Here is an 18,303-nt window from a genome sequence, read left to right as displayed (position 1 = left end):
ACTGCTGTTATAGAGAGGGGTCCGGAATACACAGGTGCACTGTTGTTATAGAGAGGGGTCCGGAATACACAGGTGCACTGCTGTTATAGAGAGGGGTCCGGAATACACAGGTGCACTGCTGTTATAGAGAGGGGTCCGGAATACACAGGTGCACTGCTGTTATAGAGAGGGGTCCGGAATACACAGGTGCACTGCTGTTATAGAGAGGGGTCCGGAATACACAGGTGCACTGCTGTTATAGAGAGGGGTCCGGAATACACAGGTGCACTGCTGTTATAGAGAGGGGTCCGGAATACACAGGTGCACTGCTGTTATAGAGAGGGGTCCGGAATACACAGGTGCACTGCTGTTATAGAGAGAGGTCCAGAATACACAGGTGCACTGCTGTTATAGAGAGGGGTCCAGAATACACAGGTGCACTAGTGTTATAGAGAGGGGTCCGGAATACACAGGTGCACTAGTGTTATAGAGAGGGGTCCGGAATACACAGGTGCACTGCTGTTATAGCGGCAGGTGGAGACTACACAGGTGCATGGCTGTTATAGGGGGAGGTCCAGACTACACAGGTGCATGGCTGTTATAGGGGCAGGTCCAGACTACACATCTGAGCTGACTTACTATCTGATATACAGGAGTACACTATAAACCCATAACCTGTAGCACAAACCTTTACTATATAGTAATACATTAACATTCATAGCTACAAAACTGTACAAATAATGCGAAATCTGAGTGAGACTTAAAGTAATAAAACTATATCAGAAAATGTGAAAGACCGGAGACTAATATTTATCATTAGAAATGTATTTGGGTTTGTAAAGAAGACCCTTCACCACCATCAACTCTTACTCTTTGCATGTTTCTGGTGTAGATGGAATTTCCTCTGTGGCCTCCACTGTTCCTGAGTAATCACTTATTATTTTTTGTCAGAAGGGCGGGGCCTGTCTGCTGCTCCACCCATATGACAGTAGAGACTTTAATTAGGAATTATTGGTATTGAACCAGATAGACTTTCTACTGTCAGATGGGTGGAGCTGAGTAGGGACAGCCAGCCTGTCTCCGCCCATCTGACAGTAGAGATCCAAAAATGATGAACATGAGCCAAAGGGACTACAGAGAAAAATACAACTATGTCAGAATCAGTGGAGGGACATCTGCGGAAGTGTAGGAAGAGTTGGTGTTGGTGAAGGTAGTGAATGACCCCCTTTAAATGGTCACCTATCCCCCACTTATATCGAGTACGTTGGGTCTACACCTTGATGAGACACCACAGGACGCTGCTTGTTTTTAGTTGGTTACGTTAAGTCAATGTTTTAGAATAAATGTGAATCCGTGATTTTCCCCGTAGCCGCGGCGCGTTCGCTCTCCGCCAGACTATTTGCGGCTCTCAGAATTGCACATAATGAATGGATCCTGCAAACTCATTTGTGCCGCTCAAACATCTCGGCGTCTCCCACAAGCACGGCCCCCGGTGCTTAATTATCTTGTGTTTTGTTCCTAATTTCGCACAGTGACTGCGCGTTAGAGGATGAGATTTAGCTTTTCCCCTGAATTCGCCGTGTGTATTTTATACATGAGATTGACAGAACTCGGAAAATTACATAAAAAAATATTCACAGAAGGAAAACAAGACTCAACGGCATCAAAAGAGCAGAAAGAAAGACGCCCGAAAGGAACCGGAACATCACAATCTGTTTGCTTGAGCAGCGACTGAAATGTAATGTGTTTACTCCTGTAGACGGAAAGTATCTACAGAATAACCTGATACATTCTCAGCTGATAGATAAGATACAAATAGATAGAAAAGAGAGACATTTATAGATAGATGTGCAACACCCCTGACAATGCATGGGCAGGCTGATAGAGGCGAATAGCGCCCTCTCCGGGTTAGCGGCTGTCGGAGGGAGTCATGAACCCTCTAAGTTTCTAGAGCCTGGACATTCTGTAATTGCAGCTGCAGCCTCTGCCTGGAAAGGCAATAGTTAAATGGGTGTATTTATCCAATTATGTGGGACAGAGTGAACAGAGAGACAGTGTGTAGTACACCATCAGTGCTGACACAGAACCCAATCCCCGGAACTGAGTGAGGAGACTCTAATCCAGAGCTGAAGGTTCCACAGTTTGGACACAGCTCCATCCCAGCATCTACTACCAGGCTGGTGCACCTCTCCTGAGGACCCTCTCCATGACCACTCCAGTAATCCGAATCTGCTGTGTGACTGTTCTGGCCCATTGCCTGCTACCTGTTGTTCAATAACGAACCGTGAGTTGATTTGCACAACGTTGCCTCCGTCTGATCCCTGGATACAGCTGTTACCACTACGGGCTCCCCATCCATTACCCAGGGACTCATCTTACAGACAATCAGGGGTTGCCCCGGGGAGAACCAGTACATCAGCCTCTCCCTCCATATTTCTTGCACACACCACCTGCTGGAGATCTGCCAGGCTGTAGGACCTCCCTCCGGTCCCCATACCAAGCACCGTGACACTAGCGTGCCCTGGGCCGCAACCACCAGCCACTCCGGCTGCCCCCAGGCCCCAAGAAAAGGCCCCGGTGGGGGATGTTGCAGATAGATAGATGATAGATAGAAAGATAATACAGGTGGTTTGGGTGGAAGCTGAAACAATATTAGAACAATTAAAACATAAAATTAATTTATTTTAATTTTAATTTTTACATTAAATCCCCCCCAAAAACGAACTGTTAGTCTGAAGAATGTTCCTAAATGGTAAATGTTTGGATGTTGTCGGCTGAAGATGATTTATAGATTTTTTTCTCATTGAGACTTTTTACAAAAAATTGTAAAAATATAAAAAATTTAGCACATTAGACAAAGTTGTTGGAGGACCTGACCCACTATTCTCTATTTTTTGTTCTGCTTGGACATTCTTTCTTCGGTAGATAGAGAGACAGATGATACATGATGGATGGATGGATAAATAGGAGATAGATAGATAAATGGTGTAAGAAAATCAATGATTCTCCTCTCTATTTTATTGAGTTTTCCATCGAATCTTGGCCTCTTATCCGGCCAAACCAGTTCCCTGCACTGTGTTGAGGAGATGCAAAGACTTCGGAACAGCAATGTCTACAGCCGGGAGTCTGTTCCTCCTGGAATAGATTTATTGGTTTGGCTTTTATCCTCCACCATGTCATTAGGTTTCCTGAAAGTCATTCTTGATATATTGGGGGTTGACCTACAAGGTAATGAGGCATTGAATTCCTTATCCCATCCTACTTCCTTCCTGCATATCTACTTCCTACTTCCTTCCTGCATAACTACTTCCTACTTCCTTCCTGCATATCTACTTCCTTCCTGCATATCTACTTCCTACTTCCTTCCTGCATATCTACTTCCTACTTCCTTCCTGCATATCTACTTCCTACTTCCTTCCTGCATAACTACTTCCTACTTCCTTCCTGCATAACTACTTCCTACTTCCTTCCTGCATATCTACTTCCTACTTCCTTCCTGCATATCTACTTCCTACTTCCTTCCTGCATATCTACTTCCTACTTCCTTCCTGCATAACTACTTCCTACTTCCTTCCTGCATATCTACTTCCTACTTCCTACATGTAACATGTACTGGTATCAGTTTTCATTGTATAAGATCTGTAATGTTTGGTGATTTTTCCTTCTATCATGAGATGTTCTTCTTCTTCTTCCTCCCGGTGGTTCTTCTCTCTTCCGCACTAATATGGTTACAATGTTACATACAATCAGATCTTTTACTTGACTTCATTCTCCTTTATTTCACAGATCAGAAATGTGGAAACCAACCAATGTCTGGATAATATGGGTCGGAAGGAGAATGAAAAAGTCGGGATCTTCAACTGTCACGGGATGGGAGGAAATCAGGTCAGTTACAGGAAGTAACAACAAGAGGAACCCGGGAAATATTGTCCCGTTTATTTCTATTGATGACTTATCTATAGGACAGGAATTTCTTATCAGATCATTGGTGTCCGAATACTGGGACTGCGCAGAATCTACCGGCTGATAGGGATGATGATTAAGAAAAGAACAAGGCATTTGGTTTCAACCAAATCCAAAAAGTTATTTCTACTACCCTATTATATAAGAGAAAGGCAGAGCAGAGATCCATGACATAAAGGTTTATGTGCAATTCTGTGTAAAAAGTGAAGTACATCTGACAAGAAAGCAAAAGTCCTGATTACTCCACCCACACACAGTGATTGACAGTGAGAGTCCTGATTACTCCGCCCACACACAGTGACTGACAGGGAGAGTCCTGATTACCCCGCCCACACACAGTGACTGACAGGGAGAGTCCTGATTACCCCGCCCACACACAGTGACTGACAGGGAGAGTCCTGATTACTCTGCCCACACACAGTGATTGACAGGGAGAGTCCTGATTACTCCGCCCACACACAGTGATTGACAGTGAGAGTCCTGATTACCCCACCCACACACAGTGATTGACAGTGAGAGTCCTGATTACTCCGCCCACACACAGTGATTGACAGTGAGAGTCCTGATTACCCCGCCCACACCCAGTGATTGACAGTGAGAGTCCTGATTACCCCGCCCACACCCAGTGATTGACAGTGAGAGTCCTGATTACCCTGCCCACACACAGTGATTGACGGGGAGAGTTCTGATTACCCACCCACACACAGTGATTGACAGGGAGAGTCCTGATTACTCCGCCCACACACAGTGACTGACAGTGAGAGTCCTGATTACTCCGCCCACACACAGTGATTGACAGTAAGAGTCCTGATTACTCCGCCCACACACAGCGATTGACAGTGAGAGTCCTGATTACTCTGCCCACACACAGTGATTGATAGTGAGAGTCCTGATTACCCCGCCCACACACAGTGATTGACAGTGAGAGTCCTGATTACTCCGCCCACACACAGTGATTGACAGTGAGAGTCCTGATTACTCCGCCCACACACAGTGATTGACAGTGAGAGTCCTGATTACTCCGCCCACACACAGTGATTGACAGTGAGAGTCCTGATTACTCTGCCCACACACAGTGATTGACAGTGAGAGTCCTGATTACCCCACCCACACACAGTGATTGACAGTGAGAGTCCTGATTACTCCGCCCACACACAGTGATTGACAGTGAGAGTCCTGATTACTCTGCCCACACACAGTGATTGACAGTGAGAGTCCTGATTACTCTGCCCACACACAGTGATTGACAGTGAGAGTCCTGATTACTCCGCCCACACACAGTGATTGACAGTGAGAGTCCTGATTACTCCGCCCACACACAGTGATTGACAGTGAGAGTCCTGATTACTCCGCCCACACCCAGTGATTGACAGGGAGAGTCCTGATTACTCCGCCCACACCCAGTGATTGGCAGGGAGAGTCCTGATTACTCCGCCCACACACAGTGATTGACAGTGAGAGTCCTGATTACTCCGCCCACACACAGTGATTGACAGTGAGAGTCCTGATTACTCCGCCCACACACAGTGATTGACAGTGAGAGTCCTGATTACTATGCGTTCCAAATGTTTTATAATTCTCTCTGTTAATAGTGAGGGATGTTTCAGTTTTTTGTTCTTTTTAATGATAATTATTGTAAAGATTTTCAGAGCCGGGTAATTACATCACATTTTCCTTAAATAAAAATATTAATATTAATTAACAATAATATTTCACCATAAAATCCATTGCGGGCACCAGATAGTAAATGATGAGCCCAGCACCAGTAATATTATTATCCTGAATATTTTATGCCATTTGATGAATGGAGCTGATTTAGGATAATGGGTCTGGGGCTGCACCTCTGCCAATATTCAAAATGTATCTTCTTTTTAATTATTCTGCACAATTCCTGAGACATATCCGTCCCTGATTTATCCCTCGCAGTCCGTCCCCGGGGATCGGCGGCTCCATCTTCCTTTGGCAGCCATGGCTTCTATTGCTGTCATTCTTCTTCCAGGCTCATCACGTAGGGAGTTTGCTTTTCCAGGAGGTGCCGATATGATGAGATTTTGCCCCTTCCTTACATCTACACTACAGACGCACTCAGTATATTTCACTTTTGTTAGAAGTGGAAGCTACAACTTTTTTTGCAAAAGTTTTTATAAAGAAAAATTTGCCAACTCCCCCAAGAATGTAAATCTGCTGGCAGCATAATGTAGGGAAATGCATTGGGATTTCAAAAATACCTTTAATATTCCGGACCATTATTCCATTTCTGAGAAGTTCCCATTTTAGTCTGTATGCTAATGAGGCCGTTGGTGCACCCAGAACGTGTCCTCACCATCCGTAGCACTGCTATCTCTCTATGGACCACTGCACCAACTGCCTCAGCATACAGATTAGTACTGGGAATATATTGGAAACTACATAATGGATAGAAATAATAAAGGTATATTCTAAATCACAGAGCCTTGCCCTACAGCATCTTACCACACAGCTCAGTGTTATATAGCTACTTTCTTACCTAGTCCTGTTCCCACCCATCTCACAGCACACAGCTCAGTGTTATATAGCTCACTCCCTCCATTAGTTCTGCTCCTACCCATCTCACAGCACACAGCTCAGTGTTTTATAGCTCACTCCCCCCATTAGTTATGCTCCCTTCTATCTCACAGCACACAGCTCAGTGTTATATAGCTACTCCCTCCATTAGTTCTGCCCCGTTCTATCTCACAGCACACAGCTCAGTGTTATATAGCTACTCCCTCCATTAGTTCTGCCCCATTCTATCTCACAGCACACAGCTCAGTGTTATATAGCTCACTCCCCCCATTAGTTATGCTCCCTTCTATCTCACAGCACACAGCTCAGTGTTATATAGCTACTCCCTCCATTAGTTATGCTCCCTTCTATCTCACAGCACACAGCTCAGTGTTATATAGCTCACTCCCCCCATTAGTTATGCTGCCTTCTATCTCACAGCACACAGCTCAGTGTTATATAGCTCACTCCCTCCATTAGTTATGCTCCCTTCTATCTCACAGCACACAGCTCAGTGTTATATAGCTACTCCCTCCATTAGTTCTGCCCCATTCTATCTCACAGCACACAGCTCAGAGTTATATAGCTACTCTCTCCATTAGTTATGCTCCCTTCTATCTCACAGCTCACAGCTCAGTGTTATATAGCTTACTCCCTCCATTAGTTATGTTCCCTTCTATCTCACAGCACACAGCTCAATGTTATATAGCTACTCCCTCCATTAGTATGCTCCCTTCTATCTCACAGCACACAGCTCAGTGTTATATAGCTACTCCATCCATTAGTTCTGCCCCGTTCTATCTCACAGCACACAGCTCAGTGTTATATAGCTCACTCCCTCCATTAGTTCTGCTCCCACCCATCTCACAGTACACAGCTCAATGTTATATAGCTACTCCCTCCATTAGTTCTGCCCCGTTCTATCTCACAGCACACAGCTCAGTGTTATATAGCTACTCCCTCCATTAGTTATGCTCCCTTTTATCTCACAGCACACAGCTCAGTGTTTTATAGCTCACTCCCTCCATTAGTTATGCTCCCTTCTATCTCACAGCACACAGCTCAGTGTTATATAGCTACTCCCTCCATTAGTTCTGCCCCATTCTATCTCACAGCACACAGCTCAGTGTTATATAGCTACTCTCTCCATTAGTTATGCTCCCTTCTATCTCACAGCACACAGCTCAGTGTTATATAGCTACTCCCTCCATTAGTTATGCTCCCTTCTATCTCACAGCACAAAGCTCAATGTTATATAGCTACTCCCTCCATTAGTTCTGCCCCGTTCTATCTCACAGCACACAGATCAGTGTTATATAGCTACTCTCACCTAGTCCTGTTCCCACCCATCTCACAGCACACAGCTCAGTGTTATATAGCTCACTCCCTCCATTAGTTCTGCTCCCACCCATCTCACAGCACACAGCTCAGTGTTTTATAGCTCACTCCCCCCATTAGTTCTGCCCCGTTCTATCTCACAGCACACAGCTCAGTGTTATATAGCTACTCCCTTCATTAGTTCTGCCCCGTTCTATCTCACAGCACACAGCTCAGTGTTATATAGCTACTCCCTCCATTAGTTCTGCCCCGTTCTATCTCACAGCACACAGCTCAGTGTTATATAGCTACTCCCTCCATTAGTTCTGCCCCATTCTATCTCACAGCACACAGCTCAGTGTTATATAGCTCACTCCCCCCATTAGTTATGCTCCCTTCTATCTCACAGCACACAGCTCAGTGTTATATAGCTACTCCCTCCATTAGTTATGCTCCCTTCTATCTCACAGCACACAGCTCAGTGTTATATAGCTCACTCCCCCCATTAGTTATGCTCCCTTCTATCTCACAGCACACAGCTCAGTGTTATATAGCTCACTCCCTCCATTAGTTATGCTCCCTTCTATCTCACAGCACACAGCTCAGTGTTATATAGCTACTCCCTCCATTAGTTCTGCCCCATTCTATCTCACAGCACACAGCTCAGTGTTATATAGCTACTCTCTCCATTAGTTATGCTCCCTTCTATCTCACAGCACACAGCTCAGTGTTATATAGCTACTCCCTCCATTAGTTATGCTCCCTTCTATCTCACAGCACACAGCTCAGTGTTTTATAGCTCACTCCCTCCATTAGTTATGCTCCCTTCTATCTCACAGCACACAGCTCAGTGTTATATAGCTCACTCCCTCCATTAGTTATGCTCCCACCCATCTCACAGCACACAGCTCAGTGTTATATAGCTCACTCCCTCCATTAGTTCTGCTCCCACCCATCTCACAGCACACAGCTCAGTGTTATATAGCTACTCCCTCCATTAGTTCTGCCCCGTTCTATCTCACAGCACACAGCTCAGTGTTATATAGCTCACTCCCTCCATTAGTTATGCTCCCACCCATCTCACAGCACACAGCTCAATGTTATATAGCTCACTCCCTCCATTGGTTCTGCTCCCACCCATCTCACAGCACACAGCTCAGTGTTATATAGCTACTCCCTCCATTAGTTCTGCCCCGTTCTATCTCACAGCACACAGCTCAGTGTTATATAGCTCACTCCCTCCATTAGTTCTGCTCCCACCCATCTCACAGTACACAGCTCAATGTTATATAGCTACTCCCTCCATTAGTTCTGCCCCGTTCTATCTCACAGCACACAGCTCAGTGTTATATAGCTCACTCCCTCCATTAGTTATGCTCCCACCCATCTCACAGCACACAGCTCAGTGTTATATAGCTCACTCCCTCCATTAGTTCTGCTCCCACCCATCTCACAGCACACAGCTCAGTGTTATATAGCTACTCCCTCCATTAGTTCTGCCCCGTTCTATCTCACAGCACACAGCTCAGTGTTATATAGCTCACTCCCTCCATTAGTTCTGCTCCCACCCATCTCACAGTACACAGCTCAATGTTATATAGCTACTCCCTCCATTAGTTCTGCCCCGTTCTATCTCACAGCACACACCTCAGTGTTATATAGCTACTCCCTCCATTAGTTATGCTCCCTTCTATCTCACAGCACACAGCTCAGTGTTTTATAGCTCACTCCCTCCATTAGTTATGCTCCCTTCTATCTCACAGCACACAGCTCAGTGTTATGTAGCTTCTCTCTCCATTAGTTCTGCCCCGTTCTATCTCACAGCACACAGCTCAGTGTTATATAGCTCACTCCCTCCATTAGTTATGCTCCCTTCTATCTCACAGCACACAGCTCAATGTTATATAGCTACTCCCTCCATTAGTTCTGCCCCATTCTATCTCACAGCACACAGCTCAGTGTTATATAGCTACTCCCTCCATTAGTTCTGCCCCGTTCTATCTCACAGCACACAGCTCAGTGTTATATAGCTCACTCCCTCCATTAGTTCTGCCCTGTTCTATCTCACAGCACACAGCTCAGTGTTATATAGCTACTCCCTCCATTAGTTCTGCCCCGTTCTATCTCACAGCACACAGCTCAGTGTTATATAGCTCACTCCCTCCATTAGTTCTTCTGCCCCGTTCTATCTCACAGCACATAGCTCAAAGTTATATAGCTTTTCCCTCCATTAGTTCTGCCCCGTTCTATCTCACGGCACACAGCTCAGTGTTATGTAGCTACTCCCTCCATTAGTTCTGCTCCCACCCATCTCACAGCACGCTGCTCAGTGTTATATAGCTCCCTCCTTCCATTAGTTCTGCTCCCACCATCTCACAGCACACAGCTCAGTGTTATATAGCTCCCTCCTTCCATTAGTTCTGCTCCCACCATCTCACAGCACACAGCTCAGTGTTATATAGCTCACTCCCTCCATTAGTTATGCTCCCTTCTATCTCACAGCACATAGCTCAATGTTATATAGCTACTCCCTCCATTAGTTCTGCCCCGTTCTATCTCACGGCACACAGCTAAGTGTTATGTAGCTTCTCTCTCCATTAGTTCTGCTCCCTTCTATCTCACAGCACACAGCTCAGTGTTATATAGCTACTCCCTCCATTAGTTCTGCTCCCACCCATCTCACAGCACGCTGCTCAGTGTTATATAGCTCCCTCCTTCCATTAGTTCTGCTCCCACCATCTCACAGCACACAGCTCAGTGTTATATAGCTCACTCCCTCCATTAGTTCTGCTCCCACCCATCTCACAGCACACAGCTCAGTGTTATATAGCTACTCCCTCCATTAATTCTGCCCCGTTCTATCTCACAGCACACAGCTCAGTGTTATGTGGCTACTCTCTCCATTAGTTCTGCCCTGTTCTATCTCACAGCACACAGCTCAGTGTTATATAGCTACTCTCTCCATTAGTTCTGCCCCGTTCTATCTCACAGCACACAGCTCAGTGTTATATAGCTACTCTCTCCATTAGTTCTGCCCTGTTCTATCTCACAGCACACAGCTCAGTGTTATGTGGCTTCTCTCTCCATTAGTTCTGCTCCCACCCATCTCACAGCACACAGCTCAGTGTTATATAGCTCACTCCCCCCATTAGTTATGCTCCCTTCTATCTCACAGCACACAGCTCAGTGTTATATAGCTACTCCCTCCATTAGTTATGCTCCCTTCTATCTCACAGCACAGAGCTCAGTGTTATATAGCTCACTCCCTCCATTAGTTCTGCTCCCACCCATCTCACAGCACACAGCTCAGTGTTATATAGCTCACTCCCTCCATTAGTTCTGCCCCGTTCTATCACACAGCTCAGTGTTATGTGGCTACTCTCTCCATTAGTTCTGCCCTGTTCTATCTCACAGCACACGGCTCAGTATGATGCAGCTGAATCCCTCCCTCAGTCAAGGCATCTCACAGCAGACAGTGTGACAAAGCTCGATAGCAGCTTTTGGTGGAGCTGCAGAAAACATTTACATATTCAAAATGAGTGTAAGAGGAGCAGGACTCGGGTGACGGCTAATCCCAGGGAAGATCTGTCACATTTCCTGCAGACGCTCCTGACAACATAAAGCTCAGCAGAACAAGGAAGGTCGTTTAATCTCATGAGCTCAGCGAAGACGGCGGCGTCTCCACTCGTGTCCTTTATTCTTCCTCAAAGATCAAACTCTCCCAAGTTTGTCTCTGGCGAAGGAATCGACAAGGATTAAAACAAATGATTGTTCAGTCTTGTCAAGAACAAAGGGAACGTGTGGATGAAGCAGGAGCGGCTGCCGCTAGACCTCAGCAGAGGCTACACGCGACTCCTCTCATGTGAACCGTTTTTAGTGAAGCCCATTAACCCCTTATATCCCCCAGCCCTTATTCTGCTTTTGTGTTTCATTCTTTCACTTCACCTTACAAAAGCCATGACTTTATTTATTTTCCGAGGGCTTGTTTTTTCCCCAGACATAATTTACTGGAATATTCTGTGTAATATAATAAGGAAACTGGAGAAATATTCAACTGGGGGGATTGACAATAAGACGGAGTTGCCCCAATTTTTATAGGCTTGGTTTTTAGGTCTTTTAATGGGACGCATTACATTTATTATGGATCATCGTATAGTTTGTTACTTTTTTGTAATCTTTAAAAAAAAAAAAAGAAATTGCCAAATTCTGACACATGTATCGTTTTATGCTTCAGTGTATGGAGCTGTATAAGGTGTCATTTTTGTGTGACCATCTATAGTTTCCATAGATAACATGTTGGAATATCCTTTTACAGGATGAGGTGATACTAAAATGTTTGATTTTTGTTTATTTATAATCCTGTCATTGTATGGAAAGCGAGTTTCCCGAGGTAATGTTGCACTTATTTGCCTGAGTATACAGTGAGTTTTCCTGGTGTGTGATGATGGTCTGTGATCTAGTTCCTGTAACTTCTGGATGAGTCAGTGCCGGCTCCTCTGGCACATGGAGGGATAATAAGCCTCTGGTTATCTGCCCCCTGACCCCGGGTGATTTGTATATCGATTCTTAGTCATTTGTGATAAGCAGATGATCTAATATACAATGGACTGTAATAGACTCCATGAATCTCCCCCTGTCCGGGGCTGGGTGCTCACTGAGCGGCTCCACTTCATTATATTACTGGAAGAGATAAGAATAGCAGAAAGAACAACGACCCATCTACTGACAGGACCTTCACCGGTGGTAAAATAAATACAGAATTTTTAGGAAAGACGAATGAAAAACTTCCTGTCGAGTTCAGCGATTATTCTAAATAATTTATAAATACAAAACTGAACAAAAAAAAAATTCACTTGTCTTTGCATCATCATCTTCTCAGTGAACCTGAACCTGCATTGTCCAGGTCTGTGCTGAACGTAGCAGTTTCGGGTCCCTGCATCAGGACTTTAGACAGAAGTTCAGGTTCTGTGTTCAGACTCACGCCCCCCCCCCCCCCAGCCCTTAAAGGAAATCTCCCATCAGAATCCATCCTGATAAACCCGGGACATTACTCCTGGATCCAGGCTCCGGGACTGTGGGATCTTATTATATGTGTTTTCCATGGCCTCATCCCTTCTAACATCAACTTTTAAAGTTATGTAAATGAGCCTGAAAGGCTACTGGGGTTTTTCCTAAAGTCCTTCCCTGTTGCAGCTTCACAGGTCGTTACACTTTCTCTTGCTCAGCACTCACCCTCCCTCTGCCTGATGTAATCTCAATGCAAGACAGGAAGTTTCAGCACACAGTGGTAGGGAAAAGTGCTCCTGCACAGTGTAACAGCCTGTGAAGCTACAGCATGGAGATGTTATGGAAACCACCCCTTTTGGCTCATTAGCATAATTGTAAAAGTTGATGTTAGAAGGCAGGAGGCCATGGATAACACATATAAGAAGATCCCATAGTCCCGGTGCCTGGATCTATGGGTAGTGTCCCGGGTTTATCAGGATGGATATTGATTGTAGTTTTCATTATCACGCACCAACCCAAAGATGGTGGAATTTGGAAAGCTTTTTAAACAGAGCCCTAGAGAAAAAGAGGCAAATGTGTTACTGCACACATATGGACATGTTTTCCAGCTTCCTAGTACATGGCGCGGGATAGTAAGTAGCGTTACTAGGAAGTCTAAATTGTTCAGAGAAATCAGATGGGAAGATATGTTACGGCTTCTGGTGCAGGAGGGGATCGAGCCGCGATGGGAAGGCTTCATAGTGTAACAGTCCAGAAATAGCGCCACCTCTGACTACAGGCGGCATGTGGTAGTGACACTCAGCTCCACTTACATAAGTAAATAGGATCAAGCACAACGTGCGGAAAGGTTCAGACACTGTTACTGTCAGATAGAAGCCGATCAGCCCTTTAACAACCTCTACACCAACGAGTAATAATAACAACGAGGATATTTATAATCTACGGCTCTTCCGTTTTTATCTCGGAAAGATAGAAATCACATAAATGAGCACGGAGCAGCGGGCAGTTATTTTTATCACATTTCTGGAAATACATCTTTATTGGAATCTACGGTGTTTCCATGGAAACCACAAATTCCATTGATTGTTTTCACTTTCGCAGCCACACAGTAAACAATTTGGTCTGGCACCGATAAGACCCCCGCAGGTACATCCACTCTACCCCTCATATAGATGCCTCTGGAATTAGTAACCCTGGGAGACCCAATTATTTTGGGAAGAGTAAAAACATTGAGCTGTACATGGAATGTGAACTGTTTGTTCCTCGTGGGCGGTACATAAATATTTATGTTCCATCAAACTTTATTGAAATTAACTGCTCAAAAACAGAGAATCACAAAATATCTGATGTCAACAAACCGACGCGCAAACATAGAACATAGAGAAGAAAATTCCAACAGTAACTTCCCCATCCGCTTCTGAATATCGTGTAATAAATCTCATTTACATGGAGTAATCAGAAATTTACTCCCGATTTGATTGTGAGTCCCCTGAAATGGAGTCCTGGACCCCCTGCTCGGCCCCCTCACCAATCACTTCTATGCTGTAGGACATAGCTGTCCCAAGATTGTAGAGTTACTGCCAGGAACCTCGCTGACTGGATCTGACTTAGGTTCAGGAAGGAGCCTTCCGGGTCTCACTGGACCTGGCTCTGACAGCTCTCCGTCCCCCATGTCATATAGCTGCCACCACTCATCATATAAAGACTGACGAGACACCTATTATACACCAATATTATATTACAGTCACAAATGAAGCAATCAATGAACATAACACAAGAATCTCTTATTAAATGGAAATTTAATATAAAAAAGGACAGCGCTTACAAGTATAAAGGGTTATTATACAAAAATTGTGAACATTTACAGAGACATAAACATACAAGGCAAAAAATAACAGTTTGGTAAAATAAAAAGGGATAAAGAAAACAGAACTTTATACTTTACATTTTATCTAAATAGTTTCTTAGATTCCCTGACTGCTCCTCTGCTTGTGCTGACACCAGGAGGCCTAGTACTACTAGGAGGTGTAAACCAACCTTGTCTCAGAATCTTTCCTGGCTGAGACCTTGCCCTGTGGGCATCATATACACTTTCACCTCATGATGCCGCACACATACCTGCTATACATGATGAGTTTAGCGGTTATGTTATTGCTCCCTGTTGTAGTGAAGCCACCTCTTCGCCGGTGACATAGTTACTGTAGAAGTCTCCCTGTACTTATATGGGAACATTGGTGAAGCTGAAATATGGATTATGCCACATTTTCCTTGATGTATAAATCCAGATGGGGACTTGTACCTGTGACATTTAGTGAGTAGCCATAACCTATGGTTGAGCTGGTGAGAGGATGTAGAAGAGCTCTTCTTCCCCCTCCATTAATTCTATGAGGGGGTCTGGGTGAGAACCGTTGGGGTGATGATTGTCCTGGCCCCTACCTGTGTTTATAATAACAGAAGAAGAAGAAGAGATCTTACCCTCTCCAATGCTGCATTATATATGGGGGAACCCAGGGACTTGTAAGTCCTGCTCACATGATTTCTGGGGGTCGCTTTTGTCAGATCCATGGAATAGGAGGTAGGTCTCTTTAGTGGTAAAACCCCATTAAAGGGATTGTCTAGTTACAAGTTGCTGATCGGTAGGGTTTTCATTAGTGGGACCCCCATGGATTACCATAGGACTGTCTACTCATTTTCGTTAGGGGTCTTGTGGGTGCCTTATAAGGGCTAAATGTAATTGTATTACTGTATGAATGCATCTACTCCTTACAGTTAAGTGAATATAGTTTTTACTATATACATTATTATTATTACAATCAGTCATTTGAGGGTAACCACAAAGCTGAACATATTGTTAATAACCTGAGACATGGCCAATATGTCCCCTCTCAGTAGCCAATAGTCACAGTGCCCCCACACTGTAGCCAATAGTCACAGTGCCCCCACACTGTAGCCAATAGTCACAGTGCCCCCACGCTGTAGCCAATAGTCACAGTGCCCCCACGCTGTAGCCAATAGTCACAGTGCCCCCACACTGTAGCCAATAGTCACAGTGCCCCCACACTATAGCCAATAGTCACAGTGCCCCCTTTTAGCCAAAAGTGAAAATGTCCTACTGTAGCTGGCCCCATGGCAATGGATAGACACAGTGCCTGCCTCACAGTAGCCAACGATCACTGTCTTTCTGTAACTCCCTCCTCATAGGCCACAGAAAAAGGGGCCCCTTATTATAGTAGCCCCTTTTCTATAGCCCACTGACTTACAGTGACCCCTGTCTTAAGCCTCTGATGTATGAATCACCAGCTACCTACCTTCTTTCTTTCCATAGTGGAAAAACAAAACATATGTTCACCTTTACCCTCTGCCCAGAAGCTGCAGCGTCCTCTTCTCTTCTCTTCTGTTTGGTGGTTGTACGTGGCTCTGAAGCTGCAGCGTCCTCTTCTCTTCTCTTCTGTTTGGTGGTTGCACGTGGCTCTGAAGCTGCAGTGTCCTCTTCTCTTCTCCTCTGTTTGGTGGTTGCACGTGGCTCTGAAGCTGCAGCGTCCTCTTCTCTTCTCTTCTGTTTGGTGGTTGTACGTGGCTCTGAAGCTGCAGTGTCCTCTTCTCTTCTCCTCTGTTTGGTGGTTGCACGTGGCTCTGAAGCTGCAGTGTCCTCTTCTCTTCTCCTCTGTTTGGTGGTTGCACGTGGCTCTGAAGCTGCAGCGTCCTCTTCTCTTCTCTTCTGTTTGGTGGTTGTACATGGCTCTGTAGCTGCAGCGTCCTCTCCTCTTCTCCTCTGTTTGGTGGTTGTACGTGGCTCTGAAGCTGCAGCGTCCTCTCCTCTTCTCCTCAGTTTGGTGGTTGCACGTGGCTCTGAAGCTGCAGCGTCCTCTTCTCTTCTGTTTGGTGGTTGTACGTGGCTCTGAAGCTGCAGCGTCCTCTCCTCTTCTCCTCTGTTTGGTGGTTGTACGTGGCTCTGAAGCTGCAGCGTCCTCTTCTCTTCTCCTCTGGTGGTTGCACGTGGCTCTGAAGCTGCAGCGTCCTCTTCTCTTCTCCTGTGTTTGGTGGTTGCACGTGGCTCTGAAGCTGCAGTGTCCTCTTCTCTTCTCCTCTGTTTGGTGGTTGCACGTGGCTCTGAAGCTGCAGCGTCCTCTCCTCTTCTCCTCAGTTTGGTGGTTGCACGTGGCTCTGAAGCTGCAGCGTCCTCTTCTCTTCTCTTCTGTTTGGTGGTTGTACATGGCTCTGAAGCTGCAGCGTCCTCTTCTCCTCTGTTTGGTGGTTGTAGGTGGCTCTGAAGCTGCAGCGTCCTCTTCTCTTCTCCTCTGGTGGTTGTAGGTGGCTCTGAAGCTGCAGCGTCCTCTCCTCTTCTCCTCTGTTTGGTGGTTGTACGTGGCTCTGAAGCTGCAGCGTCCTCTTCTCTTCTCCTCTGGTGGTTGTAGGTGGCTCTGAAGCTGCAGTGTCCTCTCCTCTTCTCCTGTGTTTGGTGGTTGTAGGTGGCTCTGAAGCTGCAGCGTCCTCTCCTCTTCTCCTCTGTTTGGTGGTTGTACTTGGCTCTGAAGCTGCAGCGTCCTCTTCTCTTCTCCTCTGTTTGGTGGTTGTACGTGGCTCTGAAGCTGCAGCATCCTCTCCTCTTCTCCTCTGTTTGGTGGTTGTACGTGGCTCTGAAGCTGCAGCGTCCTCATCTCTTCTCCTCTGGTGGTTGTAGGTGGCTCTGAAGCTGCAGCGTCCTCTTCTCCTGTGTTTGGTGGTTGTAGGTGGCTCTGAAGCTGCAGCGTCCTCTTCTCTTCTCCTCTGTTTGGTGGTTGTACGTGGCTCTGAAGCTGCAGCGTCCTCTTCTCTTCTCCTCTGTTTGGTGGTTGCACGTGGCTCTGAAGCTGCAGCATCCTCTCCTCTTCTCCTGTGTTTGGTGGTTGTAGGTGGCTCTGAAGCTGCAGCATCCTCTTCTCTTCTCCTCTGTTTGGTGGTTGTAGGTGGCTCTGAAGCTGCAGCGTCCTCTTCTCTTCTCCTCTGTTTGGTGGTTGTACGTGGCTCTGAAGCTGCAGCGTCCTCTTCTCTTCTCCTCTGTTTGGTGGTTGCACGTGGCTCTGAAGCTGCAGCATCCTCTCCTCTTCTCCTCTGTTTGGTGGTTGTACGTGGCTCTGAAGCTGCATCATCCTCTTCTCCTCTGTTTGGTGGTTGTACGTGGCTCTGTAGCTGCAGCGTCCTCTTCTCTTCTCCTCTGTTTGGTGGTTGTAAGTGGCTCTGAAGCTGCAGCGTCCTCTTCTCTTCTCCTCTGGTGGTTGTAGGTGGCTCTGAAGCTGCAGCGTCCTCTTCTCCTGTGTTTGGTGGTTGTACGTGGCTCTGAAGCTGCAGCGTCCTCTTCTCTTCTCCTGTGTTTGGTGGTTGTAGGTGGCTCTGAAGCTGCAGCGTCCTCTCCTCTTCTCCTCTGTTTGGTGGTTGTACGTGGCTCTGTAGCTGCAGCTTCCTCTTCTCTTCTCCTCTGTTTTGTGGTTGTACGTGGCTCTGAAGCTGCAGCTTCCTCTTCTCTTCTCCTCTGTT

The 18,303-nt window shown here is 45.9% G+C and overlaps 1 protein-coding gene across 3 annotated transcripts in view; it reads left to right on the top strand.

Moving 5' to 3' along the window:
• Positions 1–18,303, top strand: part of GALNT13 (polypeptide N-acetylgalactosaminyltransferase 13) — a 322,291-nt gene that overhangs the window by 270,965 nt on the left and 33,023 nt on the right. For all 3 annotated transcript variants that reach the window (XM_072122492.1, XM_072122489.1, XM_072122491.1), the window contains exon 9: positions 3,766–3,864. In XM_072122492.1, coding sequence (XP_071978593.1) covers positions 3,766–3,864 — 99 coding nt within the window. The remainder of the gene's footprint in view (positions 1–3,765; positions 3,865–18,303) is intronic.

This window comes from Engystomops pustulosus, chromosome 8, assembly GCF_040894005.1.
Source record: "Engystomops pustulosus chromosome 8, aEngPut4.maternal, whole genome shotgun sequence".
In the NCBI taxonomy this organism is placed as follows: Eukaryota; Metazoa; Chordata; class Amphibia; order Anura; family Leptodactylidae; genus Engystomops; species Engystomops pustulosus.
Note: the sequence above shows the minus strand (reverse complement) of the source record. Positions and strands in the feature narration are given on the sequence as shown.